General features: G+C 37.0%; 1 protein-coding gene across 2 annotated transcripts in view; it reads left to right on the forward strand.

Annotated features, from left to right (window-relative positions):
- Positions 1–12,672, forward strand: part of POLQ (DNA polymerase theta) — a 109,636-nt gene that overhangs the window by 63,285 nt on the left and 33,679 nt on the right. For both annotated transcript variants that reach the window (XM_033211084.1, XM_033211085.1), the window contains 5 exons: positions 1,018–1,214; positions 2,786–3,026; positions 7,875–8,068; positions 11,126–11,263; positions 12,445–12,619. In XM_033211084.1, coding sequence (XP_033066975.1) covers positions 1,018–1,214; positions 2,786–3,026; positions 7,875–8,068; positions 11,126–11,263; positions 12,445–12,619 — 945 coding nt within the window. The remainder of the gene's footprint in view (positions 1–1,017; positions 1,215–2,785; positions 3,027–7,874; positions 8,069–11,125; positions 11,264–12,444; positions 12,620–12,672) is intronic.

Raw genomic sequence — 12,672 nt, forward strand, 5'->3', positions numbered from 1 at the left:
TAGTAGAGACAGGGTTTTCCCATGTTGGTCAGGCTGGTCTTGAACTCCTTACCTCAGGTGATCCACCCGCCTCAGCCTCCCAAAGTGCTGGCGTGAGCCACTGTGCCCGGCAAAATTGTAATTTTTTGGAGAGCAGCTGGCGTGTACGTTATTGCATATATTAACTAGAATTAATGTTTAAGAAGCACTTCCTTACTTCTCCCTGCCTGTCACGTGAGGCTATTAATGCTATGGGTTTTTCCTCTGAGGGGGCAGTGAAGCCTCAGGAACTCTCTTGCCATTTTCAGGGTTTGCTTTTGAAGACTAAACTATGGCAGTCTATTTTCAGTCTTCTGTTCTCCCATTGAATGGGTCTGAAACTCATCTAGAGGGATCGTTGAGCTAGAGGTCTATAGTAGTCGAATCATATAAACTTTGGAGAAGTCTTTGGAATGGAAAGGATGTAATCTGGAAATACCCTGTGATCTGACTGTGGTTGTTGGATACCCCAGCTGATAGGTTGGTTTTGGACAGGAGCAAAATTAATAAGGAAACATTTTAAAGGATGCTGTATAGTGTCTGTTCCTTAGTAAGCATGAAATATTTTCAGTTGTTTTGCAGGAAAATATGTTGGGGTGAGTAGTTACTTAAGCTTTTTCTTTATTTTGGATAGAATAGTATCTGTTCATACTAAATCTCTCTTTAAAATTTATTTCCGAATACTTTTCCTGTCTTTAACTCCTCATTCTGGGAAATGTAATTTTGTTCTATTAGAAGTATTAATGTTTAATATTTTCTCCCACCTAATTAAGTAGAGCATTAAAAATCTTCTAGCCCAAACCATAATTTTTAGATTACGATGCACTTCGTCTGCATAGCTGATATGACCTTGATAAGATGCTGAATTACTCGTCACATGGAACCAGACCCTAAGGCTTCTAGTCTTTTTCAGTCTTTCTACTAAAGATTGCTGCTTCAAATGAAAGCATGTAATTTTTGCCTTAAAACTGTTTTTTCCTTTTTTTTTTTTTTTTAAAGAAATTAGTGCCAGTTTGGTTCCACCTTCTCTAGATCCAAGCCTGACTTTGAAAGACAGGATATGGCACCTTCAATCTTGCTTGCGAAAGGAATCTGATAAAGAACGTTCTGTTGTCATCTATGACTTCATCCAGAGCTATAAAATTCTTCTTCTTTCTTGTGGCATCTCCTTGGAGCAAAGTTATGAAGATCCTAAGGTTCTATGTCTTATTTAATTTTTATATACTTAAAACAACATTTTTAGTGTTAATTCTTAAATGACTTGGTATTTCCTTAGCTTCAATAATGCAGCTTAAGTATTTTAGTCAATTCTTTATTCAATAATCTCATCTACCCAGAATAGAATATCATGCACCAAATATCTCTGTGTAGATAAAAACAGAGATGTCACAAATTTGGAGCCCTAAAGTTTATGTCTTTCCTCAGAGATTTTGAAAAAATTTTAATTTGGGTCATAAGTCCTAAGTTTTCTGTCTAATAGTAAATTGGAAGTGAAATGAGAACAGATTTAGGTATATGATAGCAGAAGGTTTTAAATATTCATGAGGGTGGAGGCAGAAAATTGGAAAAGAGTGTGAATAAGATGTCAAAAAGGATTGTAGTTAGTGGCCATTTAGCATAGAGGCAAATCCCCTTACTGGCTCCTGAGAACTTTCCTTTATAATAGCAAAGTTTGATGCACTCTTCATAATGATAACTCAGTTAAAAAAACCTGTTAACCTTTACATGAGACTATTTCATTCAGTATTCCCCTATAAAACTTTGTTCTTAACCTACAAAAGAAATAATTGAGTCATATAGTAAAGTAATTGTCAGAATTATGAACAGGGCTTAGATTCCCTTATTCTAATCCAGTTAATGATCTGCTTGATCTAGTGTTAGAAACTACAGGACTCCTACTCTCATGAGGAAGTTGGAAATAGCAATCAAATGAATAATTGGATGGTTTTCTGGTGACAAACCCCCTATCCTGAGGGGAAAGTCTAGAGGCTTTCTGAAACTCTGGATATAAACTTTTAATGGTAAAACATTTATGCTTCACTCCTTTTTTTTTTTTTGAGACAAAGTCTTGATCTTGCTGCCCAGGCTGGAGTGCATTGGTGCAATCTCAGCTCACCGCAACCTCCACCTCCCAGGTTCAAGCAGTTCTCTTGCCTCAGCCTCCTGAGTAGCTGGGATTACAGGTGCCCGCCACCACACCCAGCTGATTTTTTGTATATTTAGTAGAGACAGGGTTTCACCATGTTGACCAGGCTAGTCTTGAACTTCTGACCTCAGGTGATCAACCCGCCTCAGTCTCCCAAAGTGCTGGGATTACAGGCGGCAGCCACTGCGCCCGGTACCTCACTTCTTTTGGTGTTGAAAGAACCAAATATACCTAAAACCTCACAGGCCCATCTTTATTACAGTAGCTTAGCCCAAATTAGCCTAGTGGAGGAGTCCATCTTCATTTTCAGACGCATGGTTTGAGTTTGCTGAGACACACTTGTTTGTCAAGCCTACTGCTAAACTGGATCGGCCTGAGCATTGTAGTAATGGAATAGTTACAACTTTTCTTTCTTTGAAAGCCATTGCTGTTATTGCTACCAAAAATGAGTCCTGTTACAATTATTCTGTCCTTCTCCTTTCCTGGGAAAACCACTGAATAAATATTAAATGAAAATGAGTGAGGTTAGAAATGAGCTTTCTTTTTTTCCCTTTTCATTTAGAGGTACAAAAGTGTCTTCGAAAAAAATCAGGAAAATATTCTCATTGCTATCCCATTCAGGTGGCATGCTGGTTACTAGATCCAGATTCTCAGGAGCCGACTCTTCATAGCATAGTTACCAGTTTTCTTCCTCATGAGCTTCCACTCCTAGAAGGGATGGAGACCAGCCAAGGGATTCAAAGCCTGGGGCTAAATGCTGGCAGTGAGCATTCTGGGCGATACAGAGCATCTGTGGAGTCCATTCTCATCTTCAACTCTATGAATCAGCTCAACTCTCTGTTGCAGAAGGAAAACCTTCAAGGTAAAAACCAAGTTTCTGGCATTTTTATGTTATAGATTAGAGATAGAGATTTAGCCACTCGTTATCAAAAATGGGTAAATTACATATTTATGTAAATCCTACCTTTGGATTGTCCAGTGCTTTTTTTCTGTAAAAGGCCAGAGAGTAAATATTTTTGGCTTTGTGAACCAAACAATCTCTATCACAAATACTCTGCCATTGTAGCAAAAGAGCAGCTATAGACAAGACCAAAACAAATGGCTCTCTTCCAATAGCACTTTACAAAAACATGCATCTAATGTTAGTTTGGCCATAATTTGCTGACTTCTGGTCCTTGTGTGAAGAAAATTACAAAATGGCATTTATGCAGTTGTTGCTGATTTTGTATTTGAACTTTATCAAATAATTTTTATTCACACTTAGAAGGCATCCTTAATGGATTTCAAAGAGTTAACTCTTTTCTTTTTGGAACTGTTAACAAACAGATATTTTTTCACAGCAAAGGATAGTCATGAGAGTCTCTTTTTTCCCTCATAACAAATAACATGAATTTATTGTCATTGTTATCTGCTGGCCCAGATTGAGCACCCTGACTACAGAGAGCTTAACAGATGCTTATGGTAGAGATGTGAAGTAGAACAAATTTGGCTTCATTGTGAGGAGATGACTGAATTTATTGACTGATCAATAGGTACTAGAAAATAGATGGATGAGTTCATACAGACTAGGGTTTGGATCTGGACTATCCACTTATGAGCGGAGGGACTTTGGGCAAACTACTGAAACTGTAAGTCTGGTTCTTATAAAGTTGTTCTAAGGATTAAGTAAGATAGTGAATGTAATATGGGCAGTGTTTGTCATAGAGCAGGTGCTTATTATGTTAGTTGATTATTATAATTTTTAACTTTCACCATTTCAATGTGCTTTTGAAAACTCCTTTTTTTCTGCACTTTCAAAAATGTATGGCTAGCCTGGCTCAGTGGCTTCTGCCTGTAATCCCAGCTACACAGGAGTCTAAGGTGTGAGGATCACTGGAGCCCAGAAGTTTGAGACCAGCCTGGACCACATAGTGAGACCCCATGTCAAAAATAAAAAAGGGTGGTTAGGAGGTATTAAATGCATTTTTATACATTGTTAATGCTTTCTTATTCATAGAATTCAAGAATTGAAGTGCATTGAGACAAGGGAAGTTTTTGGAGAGAATGTGGACAACTATCAGATTTAGTTTGAATATAATTATTTCTTTGTAGAAAGAGATATAGGTACGTTTTATTTTTAAAATTTTTCTGTTAGCCAGGAAGTATTCTCATCTGATATAGAAAGATATTTTAACTACAACTTTGATTTCCTTAATAACTGTAAGATTATTCAGTTATTTCTTTTTGAGTATATTTGGTAAGCTATATATATCTATTTTTTTCCAAATTTTTTTTTCTTTTTGTTACTCCGCTGTGACATTCCCAACCTATATATTTTTAAGGAATTTATGTTTCATCTAAATTTTCAGATTTATTGGTATACAGCTTTTGCTAAGTCTCTCTTTTTTACATCTCTGGTTTATTTGTTATATCCTCTTTTTCTTTCATAATATTATTTAATGTCACTTAAAGTTTTGCCAATTTTCTAGTCTTTTCAAAGAACCAACTTTTGTCTTTGATTCTTCCTATTACTTTTGTTTTCTGTTTCCTTGATTTCTGTCCACATCTATATTATCTGTTTCCTCTTACTTTATTTTGTAGTCCTTTTTCAATATTCCTCTTTGACCTTAAAACCATTACTTCTCAAATTATTTTTTTTTCTTTTCTAACTTAAGAATATAAGGTGGCGGAGTGCAGTGGCTCACGACTGTAATTCCAGCACTGTGGGAAGCTGAGGCGGGTGGATCACTTGAGGCCAGGAGTTTGAGACCAGCTGGCCAACATGGTGAAACCCTGTCTCTACTAAAAATACAAAAATTAGCTGGGTGTGGTCGCATGCACCTGTAATCCCAGCTACTTGGGAGGCTGAGGCATGAGAATAATTTGAACCCCAGAGGCGGAGTTTGCAGTGAGCAGAGATTCTGCCACTGCACTCCAGTCTGGGCAATAGAGTGAGGATCTGTATCACAGAAAATGTATATATATATAGCTATAAATTTTCCTCAAAGCACTACTTTTATTGTATTCCACAGTTTTGATATGTATACACACACACACACACACACACAACTTTTTTTTGTTTTGAGACGGAGTCTGGCTCTGTCGCCCAGGCTGGAGTGATGGGGGTCTTGCTGTGTTGCCCAGACTGGTCTCGAACTCTTGCCCTCAAGCAGTCCTCCTGCCTTTGCCTCCCAAAGTGCTGGGATTACAGGTGTGAGCCACTATTCCTGGCCTGATATATAATATTCTTATCATGCTAGATATTTTTAGATTTCTGGTATATTTTTTCACTCAAAAATAATTTAGAAGAATGATTTTTGATTCCTAAATATTTAGAAACTTTTATTTTGTATTTTTATTATCTTTAAACTTAATTGTGTTGTAGTTAGAGTACATGGTTATATAATACTAATTCTTGAAATTTTTAGAGAACGATTCATGATCTAAAACCTGAACTATTGTGTAAATGCTCTATGTGCACACAAAAGAATGTGTACTCTAATTCTGGATGCACAATTTTATATGTCTGTTAAGTCAAAGTTGTTTTTAAAATATTCTATGTCTTATTTTCCCCGTAATTCAATCAATTTTGTTTTGAGGCCATTTTATTAGGTGTGTATGTGTTTAAAATTGATTTGTCTTCCTGGTGAATTAAACCTTCTATTATTGTATTATGACCATCTGTATTACAAATAATGATTTTTATTATTAGTCTGTTTTCTTATATGAATATGGCAACATCAGCTTTCTCTTAATATTACTTCATATAGCTTTTTTCTATCCCTTTTAACCTTTCTAGGTTCCTATCTTCAGACTTGTCTTATAAACAAAGTATAGCTTATTTATTTTCAGGCTTACCTTTTTTTTTTTTTTTTTTTTTTTACAAATTTGCCAATGTATTGGGATCATTGATGTATTTCTGCTTATTATGATTATTGATACACACTTGTTCTCTATTTTCCTACTATTTTACTTTGTTTCTAGTCACTTTTTGTTCTGTAAATAGTTCATTCACAGTTGTGCAATATTCTAACTAGTCCTTATCTGCAATTTTGGGGATCTAAATTTGTTCTTGGTTGTTTCTTCTGAGTCCTATTCACATTTCTTTGCTGTCTTGTATTTTTCATATTTTTTGTGAGTTCATACAGGATTTATTATGATCAAGGATCCCTGCAGGACTTATGTGGGGAAATCTTCCCTTAGAAAGGTTTTGCTCCTGCCTCTGCTGGGTACCACGCTACTCCGCATCCAAGGACCACAGTAACCTTTGAGAGTTTTGTTTCAGAACAAGAGTCTGAGACTCAGCTCCTCATCCTGTTGTTGTTTCAAAGATCCATATCTCCTTAACTTTTTTTGCTATGGGACTCCATTCCCATAACGACCTTGCTCCTTCCTAATGGCTATGGATGCAGTCTAGCTTCCTGCCAGTCTTACTTTGTGCTTCTCTGATTGTTCCTGTTCTGACCCAAGTTTATTATTTCTCTAGTCTCAAGTAACATGAATTTCTCCACTAGTTCCAGGCTTCTAAAGCCAGACTCTGACAGCTTCGTACCTTCTGCAGGTGGTTAGAGGCCAGTAACTCTCATTTGTTTCTTTGCTTTTCATGGTGGTTATGGGTGTCCCTGGAGATTTCTCATGCTAATTGAGACCAGCAGTGCCTCAAATAATGTGTTTGTGTGGAGCTGGGGAGGGTGGGCCAGCGTTGCTCAGATTCCTAGTGACTCAATACTGGAAGCTGAAGTGTTAGGGATTCTTTCTTAATGATTTAGGACAGCATTTCCTATAGTACATTCCATGGATGCTTACTTTTCAAGATGTTAATAAGTATTATATGAGAAAAGGATTTAATGGTCAAATAAATTTGGGACTTTCACTTAAAATAAAATTAAATAGTTGTCTTTGCTTCAGGTCCTCTTAGGGCCTTTAATATGTAAGTTAAGTCTACCTTATCCAAAATTTGGGACCAGAAGTGTTTTTACATTTCAGATTTTTTTGGATTTTGGAATATTTGCCTATACATAATGAGATATCTTGGGGATGAGACCCAAGTCTAAATGTAGAATTCATATATACCTATAGACATAGCCTAAAGATAATTTTATACAATGTGTTTAATAATTTTGTGCACAAAATAAAATTTGTGTACACTGAACCATCAGAAAGCAAAGGTGTCACTGTCTCAGTCACTCATGTAGGCAGTCTGTGGTCGTCTGGCAGAAAAGAGATATTGAAGCTGAATGGGGCAAGGAGGGAGATTTTTCCTTTAGAGACACTGAATAAACTTTGTGTTGTACACCTGCATTTTGACTGTGCCCTGTCACATAAAGTCAGGTATGGACTGTCCTACTTGTGGTGTCATGTCAGTGCTCAGAAAGTTTCAGATTTTGGAGCATTTTGGATTTCAAAGTAAGGTTGATTGTTATGCTCCTGCTAAGAGTAGAAGCAGAAACATCTTTGGAGAAATACAGTCTCTTGTAATCCAGACTAGTCACAAGATTGCCAAATCTTCTACTCTCTGCAGAGACAAGGATAGTTGTCAAGTGCTAAACTAGCCTGTACTTTTCCACCTTTCATTGTTGGCTTGAGGATGCTGCTTGGGAGACTGGCTCCTGAAGGATACCTTGGTAGCATTTCTGGATTTTCCTAGATTAATTCTGTATAGTTTAAGTAAGGCTGCTAATCTAGCCACTTAGCCAATTAATTAACATTTCAATTTTCTTTTTTCTTCCAGATGTTTTCCGTAAGGTGGAAATGCCCTCTCAGTACTGCTTGGCCTTGCTCGAACTAAATGGAATTGGCTTTAGTACTGCAGAATGTGAAAGTCAGAAACACATAATGCAAGCCAAGCTGGATGCAATTGAGACCCAGGCCTATCAACTAGTTGGCCACAGTTTTTCTTTCACCAGTTCAGATGACATCGCTGAGGTTGTATCATGGGGATAGGGATATAGATAAATAATGTTTAGAGTTAAAATGATTGTGGTATGTGTGTGTGTGTGTGTATTTACCTGAACACCAAAGGTCACTAAAATGAAATAGCCAGTTAACCAGATTGCTTTGGGGATATTCTAGCATCTAGAATTTACACAAATAAAGTGTAAATTATATCTGTATATAATTTACCAATAAAGGAAGGTAATAAAGAGGACTTCTAGAATGTAAGCTCCTCAAGAAGGAGATTTGCCTGGAACAGAGGAGGGACTCACTAAGTATTTGTTGAAGAAATGATTGGTAGTGGTGGTTGCATGACAGCATAGCTATTTCTCCAGAAAGTTAGTCATTTCATGAGCCCTTACCCCTTCCTTGCTTGCCCTAACATCTTTCTATAGAATAGGAAACTGGACATTTTTCTGAGATTAAATGAAAAAGGGATTTTTGTGCTCATGAATTCTCATCATTTAGCTCCCACTGATAAGTGAGAACAAGCAGTATTTGATTTTCTGTTCCTTCGTTAACATATTTTAAAGAAAATGAGGAACTTGATTTCTCTTATTCATGTGTTGAATTCAGTGGTACCTTTTTTTTTCTTTTTGGTATCCGCTTTTAAAGTCCCCAAGCCAATACCTAGCTGACTGCACATAAAATTACATAGGGAACTTATAGAAAATACAGAATCTCTGTTTCAGCACAAGTAGGTTTGGGGCAAGGCAGGAATTGCTGCCCTTGTGATTCAGATGGGCCTGAAAGCATGTAAGCAACAGGCCTCAAGCAAATCCTGGACTAAGAGTAAAGGGCCTTTGATATTATTGGCTTCTTCTTAGTCCTGCATGTCAAAATGGCAGTTACCTGGAAGGTAATTTGTATGAGAAGTTTCACAGTTAATTCTGAAAGCTTCACCAAAAAAAAAAAGCTTAAGCTAAAGAACTTCTACATATATAACTTGAGATCTTTGTGTTGTCTTTATTCATAATGGGTCTCTCTTCTTGGGTTTGTTGCCTTATTGTTACTTTAATAGTGTTTTATTTTTCCTATCCAGTTACTTGATTTTTTTCTCCTATACTGCCATTCGTGTACCCTTTGATACCTGTATTAGGGTTGCCTGATAAAATATGGCCCATCCAGTTTCAATTTTGTATTTCATCCTGTCATTTTTGAAAACATAGATGAACCTGAAGGACGTTATGCTAAGTGAAATAAGCCAGTTACAGAAAGATAAGTACCATATGTTTCAGATGATCTCACTATGTATGGAATCCAATGAAGTTGAACTCCTCGAAGTGGAAAGTGGAACAGTTGTTACCAGAGGCTGGGGGGATAGGGATTGGGGAAATGGAGAGTTGCTAATCAAAGGGTATAAAGTTTTAGATAGGGGAATGGGGAATTGTTTATCAAAGGGTACAAAGTTTCAGATAAACAGGAGGAATCGATTCTAAGATTTATTGTACACAAGGGTGGCTATAGTCAATAATAATGTATTATATATTTCAAAGTAAGAGAGTAAATTTCAAATGTCTTACTGTAAAAAATGATAGGTCTAAGTGTGGTGATTAATATATTAATCAGCTTAATTTAATCACACCACATTGTATACTTACATCAAAACATCATCTTGTACCCCATGAATGTATACAACTATAATTTGTCAATAAAAAATTTTGAATGTCAGGTAAACAATGAATAACAATTTAGTATAAGTATGCCCCATGCAACTCAAATTTAACTGGGCATTTTGTAATTTTATTTGGTATGTGTGGCAACCCTAATCCCTATACACGCGTATGTTCACATCTGTGTAACACAGTTCTTGGGCTAAGTAGTTACTGACATCTGCAGTAAGCCTCAGTACCTTTCATTCCTAAGACCCCATTGAAACTGGAACCAGATCATTGTTTCTGTCATCATTACTATTCTAGGGAAGCACAGGGATTATCTTCCCTTCCACCCCTGGCCCAACTCGTGGGAAAAATTCTTGTACTTATACAAATAGTTTCAATTTTTAGAATTATTACTGGGAAAATAATCCAAGGTTCATTAAAACCCACTCAAAATATACAAGTGAATGATTAGGTATAGTAGATAATGTTCTGAATTGCCCTAGTTTCATCCCCTCTAATCTGAGCTTATGAGTGTTACATGGGATCTTCCACCTTCCGCACAGCGTGGTCCTGGTGTCTTCAGTGGGTGCTGCCAGCCCTCTCTAGCATTCATTATTGCCACATTGTATTGGCCACCTTCTCCTAACTTTTTGTGCCTAGTGACTGTCAGGGCCCAGCATTGTGGTGGTGGTACTAGATGACTTTTTAAACCCCTTCCTACCTTAGTGTTTTCTGATTTTTGTAACGAGACAATAGCCATGTAACCTTCCATGTTGATCTATGGGGCTTAACTGATTGAACAGTTTCATTTGGGAGAGCTCACAATTCTTAGAGCAATAAGCCTCAATGTTAATAACTTGTTTGCCAGTTGCTCTGCACAGCGTATATACATGCCTGTGTTCCTGACTGCTTAAAAGCTGGCTGGGTGTGGTGGCTTATGCCTATAATCCCAGCACTTTGGGAGGCCGAGGTGGGTGGATTGCTTGTTCTTAGGAGTTTGAGACCACCCTGGGCAACATGGCGAAATCCTGTCTCTACCAAAGACACAAAAATTAGCCGGGCATGGTGGTGCACGCCTGTGGCCCCAGCTACTCGGGAAGCTGAGGTGGGAGGATCACTTGAGCTCAGCAAGTCAAGGCTACAGTGAGTTGTGATCACACCACTACACTCTGGCCTGCGTGACAGTGAGATCCTGTCTCAAGAAGAAAAAAAAAAAGGCCTGTGTTAGTATTAATCTGATAGTGCCTAATTAGAATATGGATAGACTACCTGACATATAAAATTTTCATTGCCATCATTTATTAAATGTGGTAATTCCAAATTATCCAGAGAAACATTATTTCAATCCATGTTGAAATGTAGAGATTGTTTTCTAAAATAAAATATTTTCTGAATGATAGTCCTTGCAAGTTTCATTCTTGACTAAAGAGGCATTAATTTCTTGCAGGTTTTATTTTTGGAATTGAAGTTGCCCCCAAATGGAGAGATGAAAAACCAAGGCAGCAAGAAAACTCTGGGTTCTACCAGAAGAGGGAATGACAATGGACGCAAGCTAAGGCTGGGAAGACAGTTCAGCACTAGTAAGGTGCTCTTTGGGGCAGTCACAGAGCAGGGCAGAACCTAAACTGCTTTTAACATTTTGGTGTCTAGAAAGAATGCTGATGAAATCAAGATCTTAGCCTACCATTTGAATTTACCCAGATATAAATTAACACATTGGTTTGTGGTTTGGTAGCCCACAAATTCTGTGGAGATATTCCAGCATGGAAAATCTGAATCATAATCTAAGTTAGCAGTTGTGTCCTTCCTTCCTATCATTAACATGGTATAAAGGTTTATAAAGTTGTACCACCATGCCCGGCTAAGTTTTGTATTTTTAGTGGAGACAGGGTTTCACCATGTTGGCCAGGCTGGTCTTGAGCTCCTGACCTCAAGGCATCCTCCCGCCTCAGCCTCCTAGTGTGCTGGTATTACAGGCATGAGCCACTGCACCAGGCCCTGATTTAAGAATTTAATCTGCTAATTTCAAAGTAAAATTGTTAATCATAATCCATGGAAAACTATATGCATTAGTGGGATGGAAGAGAGAAAGGGCTTAATTTTACTTTTTACTGATGTTTCGGGGGAAAAATAGGGTAGAAAATATAGCCATAGAGCTATCCAAGTTGCCCTTGTGTAGAATTGTGGTCCTTATATCGTTATCTATGATTTGTCTGCTCCTAGGAAATTTCTTTAGCTCCAGGCTATAGCACATTTTTTTATTTAATCTCACTGGCCTTTTTACTCACAAGTTTCTGTTCCTTAATAGTTCACTGAAAGTCTATAGTATGAAAAATTCAAAGTTTTAAAAATAAATGTCTCCTGATTACCTTCATATGGAAACCATATAAGTATCCGGGCAAGCACAAAAGCAACTGGGATACTTCCAGTCATGTGAGGAGTGAAGGAGGAAAATGCATAAAGAAAACAGATGATGTAAAATAAACTTTTGGTGGAGTGTGGGAAGGCAGTTACTTTGTTAGACTGACAATTCATTGATGTTTTTTGAAAAAGGTAGTTTTAAATTGATAGTGCTCAGTATTACCACATTTGCATTTTATAAACTATAGTTATAGTTTTATCAATATGATGGTTTAAAAAAAAAAGACCAAGTAATATTACTCTTAAATTTAATTTTGAGATTGTATTATTTACAGAAAAGAGATTCTAACTTGCTATGGAATTTGGACAAGAATTCAATCTTACCTTATTATATTTTTTTGGCAGGATGTTTTAAATAAATTAAAGGCATTACATCCTTTACCAGGTTTGATATTAGAATGGAGAAGAATCACTAATGCTATTACCAAAGTGGTCTTTCCCCTTCAGCGGGAAAAGCGTCTTAATCCTTTTCTTGGAATGGAAAGAATCTATCCTGTATCACAGTCGCACACTGCTACAGGTGATGAGAAATCTTAAGTATAAACAATATCCAATTTTGAAGTAAAAACATTT

The sequence above is a fragment of the Trachypithecus francoisi genome, unplaced genomic scaffold (genome assembly GCF_009764315.1).
Source record: "Trachypithecus francoisi isolate TF-2019V2 unplaced genomic scaffold, Tfra_2.0 Lachesis_group0, whole genome shotgun sequence".
In the NCBI taxonomy this organism is placed as follows: domain Eukaryota; kingdom Metazoa; phylum Chordata; class Mammalia; order Primates; family Cercopithecidae; genus Trachypithecus; species Trachypithecus francoisi.